This window comes from Folsomia candida, unplaced genomic scaffold (assembly GCF_002217175.1).
Source record: "Folsomia candida strain VU population unplaced genomic scaffold, ASM221717v1 Fcan01_Sc017, whole genome shotgun sequence".
In the NCBI taxonomy this organism is placed as follows: Eukaryota; Metazoa; Arthropoda; class Collembola; order Entomobryomorpha; family Isotomidae; genus Folsomia; species Folsomia candida.
The window spans coordinates 3,188,559-3,203,028 of record NW_019091209.1 but is presented as its reverse complement, the minus strand read 5'-3'; the positions used below and the strand labels follow the sequence as shown (position 1 = coordinate 3,203,028).

The 14,470-nt window shown below is 36.3% G+C and overlaps 1 protein-coding gene across 8 annotated transcripts; it reads right to left on the bottom strand.

Annotated features, from left to right (window-relative positions):
* Positions 1–226: 226 nt before the first annotated feature.
* Positions 227–14,353, bottom strand: LOC110856838 (protein hu-li tai shao). 8 transcript variants are annotated; one of them, XM_022105401.2, is made up of 20 exons: positions 14,125–14,353; positions 9,380–9,492; positions 8,871–9,296; positions 8,746–8,757; positions 8,481–8,612; positions 8,352–8,386; positions 8,219–8,263; positions 8,082–8,145; positions 7,903–8,001; positions 7,480–7,701; positions 7,244–7,380; positions 7,010–7,139; positions 5,746–5,856; positions 5,568–5,660; positions 5,284–5,476; positions 5,165–5,218; positions 4,929–5,006; positions 4,674–4,733; positions 4,341–4,397; positions 227–4,133 (listed from the first exon to the last, which is right to left on the bottom strand). In XM_022105401.2, the coding sequence occupies exons 2-20, from the start codon at positions 9,470–9,472 to the stop codon at positions 3,991–3,993; spliced, it is 2,184 nt and encodes a 727-aa protein (XP_021961093.1). In that variant the 5' UTR covers positions 9,473–9,492; positions 14,125–14,353; the 3' UTR covers positions 227–3,990. The 8 variants fall into 8 exon arrangements, with proteins under 8 accessions (XP_021961093.1, XP_021961094.1, XP_021961095.1 ...); XM_022105402.2 differs by lacking the exon at positions 14,125–14,353 and adding an exon at positions 11,659–11,791; XM_022105403.2 differs by lacking the exon at positions 14,125–14,353 and adding an exon at positions 10,434–10,614.
* Positions 14,354–14,470: the final 117 nt, after the last annotated feature.

The window sequence follows — 14,470 nt, the reverse complement described above, 5'->3', positions numbered from 1 at the left end:
AGGATTGTTATTGTCATGAAATTATGTACATGCGGCAGAATTATGAAGGCTGTAATATGCACATATTTACATTTACATACATACACAGAGAGCACAAAAGAAAAAGCTCGACAATAATTCAATCCACATTGACAATATGTACATAAATTTGCGAATGTGTGGGGAGGAATGGAATCCAAATAAGGGGAGAAAAACATACTTAAAAATACCACAAGGATGAGTAATATTTAACTTTGAAGCAAAATAGTAAGGCTTTTAATTTCGTACCACTTGACAAACATACGTACAATAGTGATCAACATCGGCATCATTATTTCAACCAAATTATTTAATATATCAGCAGCAGCAGCAGCAGCGGCTAGCAGCAGTAACATTATTACATAAAAATCGTTGTTTTAGAAAAAAATCTATGTATGTTTTAAATTAAATAACAAGTGAAGAATTATAATTTCCCTTTTAAAAACAGAGGCCATCCGTCCGTCCCGTTTGGGGTCACACTGTGACCCAATTATAATTTATGACGGGCAGAAGTACTTAATTTCTTACAGGTTATATTCTCTCTCTCTTTGCGTAGGTATTTACGTAATAAAGCTATAGTTAGTACGCACATGCACTCAATTTCCGTTCCTCTCTTGTCCAGTATAATAGTGACCAAAGTAGTAAAAAGCAGTTACTCCATGAGCATTGCAATTTTCATAACTTTATTGTAAGCATCGCTTTTATAAAAAAAAGTTGTCTATCTACACATTATTGCGACACTTGTTGATCGTATTGGTGGTGGTGGTGGTTGTGTAGTTTTGACGATTTTTTTTGGATGAAACACTCCCTTTTATTGTTTCTCAATTTCAGGCATTGTCCTCAAAAATTTAAATTAGCACAATTTGGCAGCAGCAATTTTTGCATGCTTCTACTAAACATGTATAGTCAACGTAGTATATTTGATACATCTAAATAGCAGTACACATATATATTTGTATTACATATAATAATTGATAATAATAATATGCACAGCACAACCAAAGCTATTCAAAAAGAATGAATGATGATTATTATTCTTCCACTAAAAACAAGAATGGAAAATCGTAGCAGAGTAACAACAATAAAGTTAAGTTGGCTAGAAAGTAATATTTTCATTTTCTGAATAATAGCAAGCTTAAAAACTTAACAACTCTTTTTATTTTATCCAAAATTGTTGCATCTCTGAGCTAAATATTTATGTAGCTAACAGTTTAATGGTAATAATAATAATAATAAAAATACTAAGGATAACATTTAACAATGATAATAGCCTTTGAGTATATTTTCCAGAAGAATGATGAACAATAAGCCTTGTCCATATGTATGTAATCATAACGTAATAATCATAATGTTAAGCAGTCGCATCTACCAGCCTTTGGTTATTTTATAGGAGTAGCATTTTTTTTAAAGGTACGATTCAAATGGAAACTTTCTTTGTAGAACCTTCTTCTTCTTATCTGCAGATAAGATGATGATGATGATGGTGATGATATTAGATCGAGTAGTAGTTATTATAGTGAAATGACCTCTCAGAGTAGTTCGTGCATTTTGCATTGTGTGGAATGGACAGCACACAATTTTAGTTATTTTTTATATAGCAGCCGTCTTACATCTTAAACTCCTAAAGAACAATTGGAAGTCCCTTATTACATATTATTCCATTTTGTTGCTTATCTATCCACCGGAGGATGAATATATAGGTCAGAGTTCCCTTTTGTGGTCATGTATGTTCAATTGATTTTTTAAACTGGCAGTGTGTGTGGTGTGTGTGTGTACAACTTTGGTTTAAAATTATGGGTTAAGAAAATGTATGAGCTGCGTCAATTTTTTTTTGTGATGACAAACATTAATACCGGTGGTAGCAAATAGCATCTCATCAATTAAAGGCGGACACATCTCACCACATACATATCATTTCTACTGCAGCATATGCAGTATAAATACGCTACTCAAAATAAGTCTTGAATAAAAAACTGCAACTTATTTTACACCGTCAGATTTATATCAGATTCTATATTTGTTCTGGACATGGTACATCCTATAGAGAGAAAACTGCACAACCGTTTGCCTTTCCCATTACAAGCGTTTTACACCTCATTCATATTATAAATACATATGTGTAGGCGTGCAATAAGAGTTATTTTTGCGAAAATTCATGAAAGTTTTTTGTCTGTACGTATGTCATGTCTCCTTCATATATTTTATCATGACGAATTGTTGAATTAGTAACATTTATCCTAAATGTTTCGTCCGTTACCAACCTTATGTACGTAATTGTCTAAATAGTAGCAATAAAAGCTGCCGATCTTTTCAACACACACAACCCAAGCGTATAATACGTACGTAGATAATACCTGCCTCGATAAGAACGGAAACCTGATAGAGAAAGTAAAAAGTGAATGATGAAGGCACCTTAGTAAGTAGTAGAAGATCGCTACTAGAGATTAGATAGATTTTTGTAACTGCGAATTTTTACTGACATATTTTAATTTGTTGGAGAAGAAATGCTCCATTTCCTTTTTTAGTGCTCTTACTTACTCCTTAGTTTTTTGTTTGAGTGGGTAACTTATTGCTTTAGTAAATATGTGTGATGCATGAGCCAATTCAATTTTGTGGGTGTATTTCCAATATAGGCAAGTTACCTTTTGTAACGGCAAGTGTATATATGTATAACTATTTATATATATATTAGAACAGTTAAATAAATCCGCTATTAGCAAACCGTGTCACAATTAAGAGCTACAAACAACACCAAAAATAACCCAAAGTGACGTATGACTAGGGAAATGTAACATTTTGTGTGAACTTATAAACCCAATCACACAAAAAAAATTAAAAGACGGAAAAAATCAATCTTTAAAAACTTAGACGCCACACTTGCTGCCTATCATGTACCTGTTTTATAACAATATAGTGCAAAATATACTGTTGCGAGAATTATAATAATAATAATAACTATGTAGAACTACTACTTGAAAACTTAAATAAGAATGAATAACTGGTTGGAATATAAGAAATATATTCTTTATAATAAAGCCAAAAAGAGACACACCAACTTTCACTTTCCATAATGAATGAATGATATATATATATTATTATAATAGGGCGAGTCAAAATATTGTGGATTATTTTGATAAGTATATTGCAACTTTTTCATCCATATAATACGGCAGCAAAGTAGCTGGAGTTCAATCACTCTGTCATAAATCGGTCACAAAAAACTTACAACTAGTGGTAGTGATATCTTTTGCATGCAGCGATTATGAGGCTACAATTATACAGGTTTAAAAACGTAACTAACCAGTAGTATTTATATTGTTAAAAGTTAAATCATCTCCCATATAGAGTCGTTGATGGTAAATAAAATGTGTGTCATGTCATGATATTTAGAAAAAGGGGGAAGATCATTTGTACACAGTATTGTAGTACTAGATAAATAGCAATGGGGAGTAGTAGTGGGGATATTAACGATAAGTAGAGCACGAATTTCGGAGTTTGCACATCTCCCCCGAAGAGATAATCAGAATAAGAATAGTAAAGTTTCGCATTTGCTTAAATGTTGCAAACTCGAGAGACGAATCATAATATTGATAACATAGTAATTATTAGTCTATAGAGGAAGCAGCCAGAGCAGTCCCAAAAAGTCTTTCACTCTTAGAAAAGACTTCTTGTTAACATATTTTCATAATAGCATTTTCCCAAACGTCGAAAAAGTCTCCGACGGACCACACTTCTCACTCACTCATTTTTAAAGACACACTCCTTTTTTAAAAGTACGATACCTTTCACTGCACTAATTAATAGCCTTAATTCTAAAGCAGTCAATTTACGCTTATTCAGTACATTGAAGCTGTTGTGGCGGTGGTTGGTTGTGTGTGTTGGCTTTGGTGGTGCTTGTAGTAGGCAACAATGTACTGCAACAACGGTTTATAGTTAGTAGTAGGATTTCTCTAAACGATTAATCACTGTTTTTTATGAGTCTGTCTTCTTCTTTTCCTTCTTCTTCTTCAGGAAAGATGGTGTCTTCAGACCCTTCTTCTTCTTCTTCTTTTCCGCTTTGGAGGACGAATCTTCTGTTGAAATATCATGTTCTTCACCGTTCACAGCTGCCTCCCCTGTGAAATAAATTAAACGAGGAGATATTATTTTAAACAATTTTTATACACTTTCCCCATTCACCTAATTTTCAATAAGAAATACAAATAGATTACAAACTTGAAAGCGTCATTAAAAAAGGTGGAAAATATTATGATTAATTACAATCAGGTGCTTTGTACAAGTCCATAAAAAGCTGAATTAATTGGGAAAAACAAAAAACAAACCTGGTTTGGGGTTCTTCTCGGAGCCGGACCATCGTCTTTGTCTTAACTTTGCTTCAACTAAAGAGGCGAAACAAGGCAAAGTTTTACGCACACACATTCCAAGCAAAATGTGTTAATTACATAAGCGTACAAAAAATGAACGCAAGTCTCAAGTTGGATTAAGTTGACAACAAATAGTGTAGTGTTTGTTATACGAATAGGTATATACACATTCATGTTATATATATAAGTACACCACTCGATTCATATTACGAGTGGATACCAACAAAATCCAAACTTTTGTGTACATAAAATGGATAAACAAAAAAAACTAACAAAAAATATGTATCTTACGTTCGCGAGGGAACCGGGCAGATTTTGATCGAGAAACAAAAGGTTCAGGCAAATCATTCGCTGAAAATAAGCACTTAATTATACTTCATGCATTGAGTTTTGGTCATGGTGGTATTAGACATTGTGTAGTAACGATTAGAATTAATTAAGCAGACAGAAACAGACAAAATTATTACCATGCAGTTGGAAGCAATATACATAGTTTCAACAACTAATTTCCAGGTACATATATGTTTAAGAAAATGTATGACTAACCATCACTTTGAACCAATTCTGGTCGGGACGCACTTGGGACTTGTTTCGTTTCAATTTGAAGTACTTGTGGTCGCCCAGCTGAAAGTTTGTATGTACAGAGTATTGCAATGCGATTAGCCCTCCACCATATGCATATTTTAAATAATTAGCGCAATTTTTATCATAAAAACCGGCAAACCAGCTATTTACAACCCAGAATCGTAATAATTCTAAAAGAACATAAGGCATCAACGTACCATCTCTAGAATCCTCAACAGGAGAAACGATTGGAGTAGTTTCATCCTGTGAATCTGTTTAGAGGAACATGAATGGTTAGAATATTATTCTTTAATGTTCGAAATCTACGTTAGCTTACCATCTCCACGCTGTTTTCTTTCAATCCCTTGTTTATATGCTTCAATTTCTTCGTTTGTGACGCAGTCAAACGGATTCTTGGCATATGGTGTTTTATAAACAACGGCATGGTGTTGGAAATCACGCTGAATAATCCCTTTGGACGCTGCTCCGACAAGAATGACCTGATCTCCAGTGCCGCTTAATGTAGCTTCCTGGACAACACAAGAGAAAACATGAGTTAGAATCAGTTAAAAATCAAAAATAATTTAACACTGTTTAAAATTCGCAGGACAACATATGTACCTGACATTGACGAGCTTCATCCCATGTGACACCTTCCAAAATTTGGGACTGTGGACCAGCAGATATTCCTCCAGCACGCCTATTTTCTTTGATCTAGCAAATCATGCACAAAAAATTGAAAAACCGTGCACATGAAAGAACCAGTAATAATTTTAATAAATTGGAAATTCAAACTTACTTGCTGTTGTAACTTCTTAAACTCCTTGGGGTCAGTGCCTTTAGGTACAAACTGAAGCATGTGGTCAATTCTAACAGCCGTATTAGAGCCGGGAGATCCGTCAGCGACCCACTGCAAGACAAAACCAAGGATAAAAACTTTAAGTACAACATGATTTTAATCCCAGCATTACATCGTTGTTGTTATTTTTTTACTACTGCAAGTGTTAATTAGCTTCTTCTACTTTGTACCAGCAAAATCAGTGGTTTTGTCTTGCAGGGAAAACACGTAACGAGAATAATGCATCAAATGTGAAAATTCATGAACATAACAGGACAATAAAATCATGGAAACATTCATCACATCACAATCCCACACCAGCAGTAGTGGTAAGTTGTATATTATTAGGCAATAAAAACTTTGCTTCCGTTCCCAAAAAACGTTGGCGACAATAAACCATTTATTTCCATTTGACGATTAAAGCGGTAGTATTATAGTAATTAAATCACAACACGGAAACACTGGCACACAAATTGGATAGCTCAAAATCAAGGTATGTATGTATGTATGTATGTAGGCTTAGTATTCTAACACCAACTAATATTATGGTATGAGAACGACCTTAACAATTTGTAATTAATAATAACTTTGCTAAGTAAAAGCTCAATAACTAAAGCTCTGGCGCACTATGTATGTAACATGGAACATATCAACAAGTTTTCACATAATGTTGGAAGAAGATTATGTATTTCTGTAAGTAATTTCACAAACTAGGATGACGCTAGATAATAAATATCTCTAATCCTAAGCATGCATAAAATATGTACGAAGATTTCACACTTGTTTTTCTTTCTTCCTAAATACAATACACTGGATAGGAAAGTGTGAACTATTTAGTGAAAACTGCAAAAATTCCGATTTCGTTTTGGCATTTTGTGGTTGTCTTTTTTTATAATACTCTAGAAATTTTTTTTCATGAATTATATACTTGGCTAGCGAAAAAGTCTAGCTTTCAGCAGACTACATCGGACTAATCGATTATATGTATGGTAGCACTTGCTTACAGGACAGTATTACAAAACTCACTACTCATTTCGCAACACGACGGACAAATGTGTAGGATAATATGGCATGTCAGAAATCTAATATTAATTGGTATTAATAAGAGTAGAGTTGTCGTTGAATAATAATCAGAACTAAGAACCGAAGCTCAGTGACAAGAAGAAGAGGAGGAGGAAGAGGAGGAAGCAAATTAAGACGCCGACTGAATAGTGATGACTTCTACCTTTGTAATTTTCTTGGGGTCAGGCGTTCCAGTTTCGAGGACCTCGACTTTCTGGTAAACATTTGGAGAGTTCAACCATCTCGTCTTTTCAAATCCTTTTCGGCCTTCCATAAACTTTTTCCAGTTGGGGCTAATTATAGTGGCAAACAAGGAGAAATGTAACTTACTTCATGCTGGATTTATATATATTTGGACATTATTTCGTTAGTATTAAATGGAAGTATGAAGACATACTTGTTTTTATATAATTCTTCCTCCTCAATCAAATAACCCAAGGATGACACGGCAGGCGGTAACTCGACGTCATACTTTGGACGAGGCATGTCATTTCGGATCAACGGTTGGCGATAAATGTAACCGGTGCGATATCCCTGTAACAGATCAGTTGTACACATGTTACCATCATCATGTCAGCCTATAGCCGCTTTTAGGCTAGAGGATATTATAAAATTACTACACGTAAATCTTACAGCATTATCCAGGGAGCGCATGAGGGCCTCAAATTCTTGTTCGCCAAATCGCCATTTCCTCTCCTTCTTTCCTTCTGGTTTTCCTTCAGCCGTTGAAATGACGCCTTCCTCCTTGCTGTTGACGCCTCCGCCCCCGCCTGAATGGGCAGTTTCGAATGCTCGTTTACGTGCCTCATCCGACATCACTATCACATTGTCCAGACCCAAGGGCATCAATTTCATCTACAAAGATAATTCAAATATTAGCAACTCTTCATATCCGGTAATTACAACTATACATAAAGTGAACGAGTTATGTACTGTGCGGGTGGAGCTAAAACCTACGGCCTCCTAAAGTATCTTGTGCTGAGACTAGGGTTTAAGTTTTGCTCCATCCGCACAGTACATAACTCGTTCACTTTATGTATAGTCGCATCTACGTACTTGAGTTTCACAAGCCAAAACTGTGAGGTATGTGTTCATGAATGCTTCTTCTACGGATTCGCCACAACAAACGACTCCATGGTTCCTCAAAAACATGACCTATTAAACACCAATACGATTTCCAGTAAGTCATTTGCAGCATGACAGACAAATTCTAAGATTATGTATGGATTACTGACTTTGTTAAACGGTCCAAGATTGCGTATAATGAGATCTTTCTCAGCAGGATCCACCAAAATTCCTCTGTAAAATGAAAAAATAAAACCATAACTTATGTTTTCTTTTACATGTTAGCATTCCTTGTCATACTACTTACTGATATTCATGGTAACTAACATCTCCAACAATAGCTGCTTCTTGGCTGTAAAAATAAATAAAAGTGGCAATGAGTTTTATGAACGAATCATTATATAATTGTTTCATGTTATAAATTGTCAGTAAAGTCGTACCTCAAAGGTAACAATCCACATTTCAGGCTAGATATCTGGAAATACAAAAATAACAGAAATCAAACCAAGTCACATACATATGTACCTACATCAATTACATATAATCATATGCACTTAAATGTTACTTACAGCAATAACGGTAGGAAGGTGAAGATGGATGATGCATTTAAGGTCCGGCCTATGAGCATGGATAGCAGAGTGTAACGTAAAACCGGCAATGTTCACCCCTAAATTAGTTGTGCCCGGTTCCACCACATTCCCCTGCAATTAATGAAACAACACTTGCTGAATTATTCTTGATTATCGCATTATCTTATTAATGAGCACGGCGGAGAGAACCATGCACATAATAACAGGTCACGAATAATTGACTACGAAATTAATGTCTACTAACCTGCAGATCCACCTTTAGTAGACCATAGAATTAGAAAGAAATACAACATTAACATTTTTATCTCATCCATTTCAAATTACGTTTTAAAATATCGTGCTGCTCGAGTATAATGCACATTAGTTTACCTTGACCAGGGAGCTAGCTGTCATTTCGTTATATAACATTCCAAATGGGTTAATTAAAAAGTGGGCCTCATCATGACTGACGCGGAGAGTAATGTGGTTGTAGATATTTTGAGACCATCCATACAAGTCGACCAATCTGTACACAGCTGCAAGTTTGCATCTCATGACCTTTTCTCCCTTGGCATAGGCAATGGTGTCAATTCCTCGGATGTCATTGATTGGAATAGCACAACTGCCCCCTCGGAACCCATTCCCTCTCCAACTATTAGTTGTTCCCATAATATCCGAAATTTGCTGTAACAAAGTTCCCGTCCCTGGCCCACCTTCACGCATTTGCTGCTCAATAATCTTTTCTAACTCTTCTCGAAATATTTTGCTGCCCATTATCGCTTCGACTCGTTTCCTCCTCTCCATTTCCTTCACATCCTGGAAATTAATAGTAAAATAAAGTTCAATGTCTTATTCCACATCTACGCATATATACCAACAAGACCACCACCACTACTTACAGCATCTATGTCAGGAGGCCGGTAGGCATTCTTATCATCTTCCGCACTCCCATTGACGACGCCGTTCGTATCCGTTGCATCTACTGCTGCCATTTTTAGTCAAATATTGCTAGCTGAAAATACAAACGACACCATTTAATTAAGACTTCTCCTGTGCATGTACGTATTTAAACACCCTCCTCGTCTCTTCAGGACATTATTATGTATTCTGTTTCCCATAAACCTGACAGATTTATTATCAGGCATTTTAAGCCAATCTACTACATACGGACGTATCGAGAGCCGACAGGAAGAGAGACCAGTACTAGATTTGTAATGCACCAGTAATGTAAATATGTAACGAACGATACACAATCTTATCAGTACCAACCAACAGCAAAAAGGCGACACCGCGCTCCTCACACACAATGTATGACAATTTTTCTGGCTATATAACTAATTTAATATGGGGATATAGATATCGGAATCGCCGAAAATGCTCACTCACTCACAAAAGTACTTGACAGTTCCAAAAATGCACTTCAGTTCTAGTTCAGGAGGAGTCAACACGAAATAATTGATTTGTTGTTTGAGATAGGATAAAAGTCTCGTAATAAAAATAATAGCTTATTACACACTCAGCGCACGATGCACTTCATCAGTTCCTGTAATGAAACATTATATGACACATTTAAGTCAGAAGAAGAGTGGAAATATATATGTATCATATTTCAGGAAGAAACTCAATCCTTTTATGGTATCACTCAAACCCTGAGACAGAGATGACACACCAAAAGAAGGAGGATAAGTCGGCTAATTCCATCTCCGACACTTGAACTATTATCTTTATCTCTATCTTTGGAATGAATTCGACGGTTTGTAGCTGATCTCTCGAGAGCCGTCGTCCGTTGGACGAAATTAATACACTCCAGAGAGAGTGATAATTTACATCCGAATCGTTACATATTAACTGTGGCCTGGACTCGAAAGGGCAAAAACCATAAATCTGACACCAAACCTAGAAAGCCAACTCATTTATTAATGACTCGTACACGATTTCACCACTTATACTTACTTCCAGTATAGGCCACTGTTAAATTCTACGATGGAATTTGCATACTGCATGCAGTTTGATGGACTAATAATGTGTGATATACTGACAAAACTAAAAGAGTGTCGCACTGTTAACAAGGTCACTTATTCCTAATATTAAGCCAGTCTAATAATGAAGAACAATGTGTTATTCCACCAACACCAACATGAACAATAAGTGTCTCTCACTCAACGCTTGCTGCTGTCGTACTAACAAGAAGAGATGCAGTCATACATCGAAGCGATTATGGAATTTAGCTTTTTTGCAGCCAATCTTTGTGCGTGTCTTGAGAAAATCACAGCAGCAGACGCTGATGACGACGACGAAGAATGAGGAACATACATACAGCTATAGAACTAAACTAATAAGACAAGGGGTCTATATCAGATCTGTAAGTAAATGCACAGAAGCAGCAGCATCTCCTCCAGCAGGAGATGAAACACTTTTGTTCCATCAACGGCAAAATGCATGCATTTGTCGCATTTACTTCAGAAAAAAAAACTCTTGGGGAGTTAAGACATCTCCCTAAATGTAAAAAATAGACATTTTTATTTGGTGGCTCACTCCCTCTTTACTTGATTTTTGGTGTAAATTCAACCTTCAGTGATCATGTAAAATGTTCGAGTATGCTCCCACCCATACGTAAGGCGTGTGGCGTGTTTGACTACCATTTAAAATGTTTGACTATCGTTCTACTACAAATGAAGATTTGACGAAGCCAACTTGCTAACACAGAAAAAAACATATATATTTCTTTCTTATCATCCACCGTTTTGTTTAATTTATGAGCTTATATATACGGTTGTGAACAAAATAGTTAAAAACCCGAATTCCATAGCGAGTGTGAGTAAATAGCAAGTATATCAAAACTAACTAACTATTCATGGTTTTTTAAAGAAACGAGTGCCCTAGTTCATTATCTCTGCTCTAAAAAATAATAACCTTTCTTTGCATTCATTTCATACTGCCAGATGTGGCGTTGTTTGTTAGCGTTGCTATTTTTATGAGGTTATGACTTGACTTGACTTGCTTCAAATTTCATTCAGCAATTTAGACTTTTCGCAGGTAATTATTATTCAGCAGTCTGACAAACCAAAGATGGATAGAGTTCTTGTTATGACTGAAATAAATGTACAGTTCCTAATCCCCCATTAAAACTGAATTGCACAAACTGTTGACGTCAATAATGAAGCCATATTATTATTACCAGTTTGCTACAAGTTTGCTCAGTCAGTGCACGAAGAAGCAACCGACTTATCACCACTATCGAGTTTTTATCTTTACTGCAAAAATAGTTATATAATCACAAAATGCACAAATATTCACGACAGAAAAACGCGAGCACCAAACCAATCTTACAAAACAAACTAACCGGCAAAATGATGTAAATTAAGCTGATCCATCGTTTCAAAACTAAACTAACTATGCAGCTAAACTCACTGGTTTGACTGGTTTTGCAAAGCTCATCAGAGGAGGAGGACAGCTAAATGTACAGGAATTTCTCTATCTTGCTTTCCACCAACCCCTAAATAAACGAGTATGCATATGATGCAGTATTGTGGATATGCATGTATGTATTTTCGACCATATTCGCCAGCCCAGGCAGCAGCAGCAGGCTGGTAAATAAACAATAATGACATCATCGACAAATCCTCACTCACCAACTAGTTATCATTACCTCATGATTAGCACTAATTCACCAATTACCACATGGGCAAGAGTATAATACATCCAAACGACTTACAAGAGTTACCCATGCATGCATATCCCTCCTGCTTGCTACATACAATCAATTACGTCCCAACTATGTACATATAGTATTACAATTCTGTAGCATATTCCCATTTGCAATTCAATTAAGTCATAGTACATAAGCACGACGACGGAACTTCAAGTCAGCGGAATAATGAAGGGCAAGAGAAATAAAATTTTAAAATGCACCACAGCGTGAATTAGCTGCTGACTAGGTGCAACTATTACTTACTATGCATTACATATATTATGATGAGAATGCGTCTGCTGCTCAAATAATTGCATATTGTGTGCTAAACTGCTAACTGACTGCGGTAGTAGTGGAGAATTTTTAGGTCGCAGACGCACCACTCACACCAAACCAGACCAGGGCCAGAAAAAATTATTTGCTTCGTTTTAGCAACGACAATAATAATATTGCATAAAAGCGTAACACAAAAATCTGCTCCAACACACACATTCGCCTCACACACACACATGGCAAACATCACATTTTTGTCGTGCTTATTGCTATTTATGTAATAATTCCATTTCACACTACTTATTGTGAAAAGAGTGCAATATGAAAGGAATGGCGGATGAGATCATCACTCACCACTCACACGCTTAAATTCGCTCATTTCCAGCAGCAGCTAGCGGCGTGTGGGATTCGCATATATTCGCATGCGACGAACCATTCTATACTTTTTCCACCCAAAAATTACAATTAGTACGAAACCAGCAAATAATATGTAAGTCATCCTCCTCCTCATCACCACACCACCGACAAAACAACAACGTGGCCTGAGGCTTTATGTGCTTGGTGAATTTATTATTCGTTTCGTATAGCTTGGTTTTTGCGTGGACGCTGCTGCTGCATTCTTTTGAGTTCATTTTATTATTGTTGCTTAAATAAAAACTAAAGCTAAAGGCAGGCTAACAATGGATGCATTGCATTGAGAATGAAAAACAATTCTAGTTAAAACCTTGGCATTCTTATATAATTTGAACTCCTTCCTTCAAATGGGTTGAAATCGATTTTACTTGAATTTTTTACTCGTTCAGCAATGCCAACTTTCACAAATTATGAGTAAATGGTCCGGAAATAATAATAACGAATGGCGGACATTTATGAAATCATTGCTCATTATCGTGTATGAGTGAAGTCTAAAAATGTAAATATCTTATGTTATTAACATCAATAATTCTATTCTCTTAAAAAAATCCTTCCACCCTCGTTAAGAATTAACCACATCTTCGCCACAATAAAACCACACGCAAGCAACCGCTCCACATTTTTTTCCGTAGGAAAGATTTAATTCGCTTTAATTCGCCTTTACCTTGAGAAAATGAGCAATTTATTATAAAAATATTCTGATTTAGCCTCATCTCGTCAACCAATTACAAAATTACAGAGTACCCCGTGGTTGGAGAAAGTGTAGGTATTTTGACGAAATTAATACCATTTCCTTCACAGCACTATCCACCAATTTTATACAAAACAACAAAAGTTTCCGTTGTTTACTTACACGCACTTTAATCAATCTCTCAATTAATTCCTATTCCTCGAGTATTAAACAGATCCATCCATCCATTCCATTCCTTTTTTATTATTATGCATCCCGTATTTATTTATTTATTGATTTACTACTGTCTGATCGCTTTCCCCAATCCGTCCGACGAGACATATTACATAACTTTTGTCTCGAATTGACCACATTTCTACATTTCTCCACCCCTCCCTTCCAATCCTTTCTTTTGGGTGCGGTTTCTGCTCCCTATTTTCCCCTACAAACTAATTTCTATAAAAAAAACAATAATGTCCCATCCTTATAATAGTGCAACTCTCTCGTCCACGCCCTGCTGTCACCCTTATTATTCAGGAAGCCGAACCTTTCCCTAAGACGTTTCCTTGTGGTGAAAAGTGGGTGTGTTTACTCACCTGCTTGTTTGTCTGAAGGATGCTACGGTCTTGTTGATACTGCCGGTCAGTCACTCCCACCAACAACAATTGCCTCCAAGAAGTGATGTGATGAGGACACTTTTACTGTATGCCAAGTGTACAAAAGACGAGACAGTAGTACAGCCGTACGTATATTATTATTCAAACTCCCGAGCAGCACTAGACATAGTACGAGCGGTGGTGCTAAAATCAAGTGAAAAATATTCTCTGAGTCAAGTCAGCAGCAGCAGAGTCCAGGCTGCCCCTCCTCACCAGCCAGCCACCACCACCAGAGTAGACGAGGCCATTTCTTTCTATATCCCCTACGCCCCTTCCCCGTCTCTCG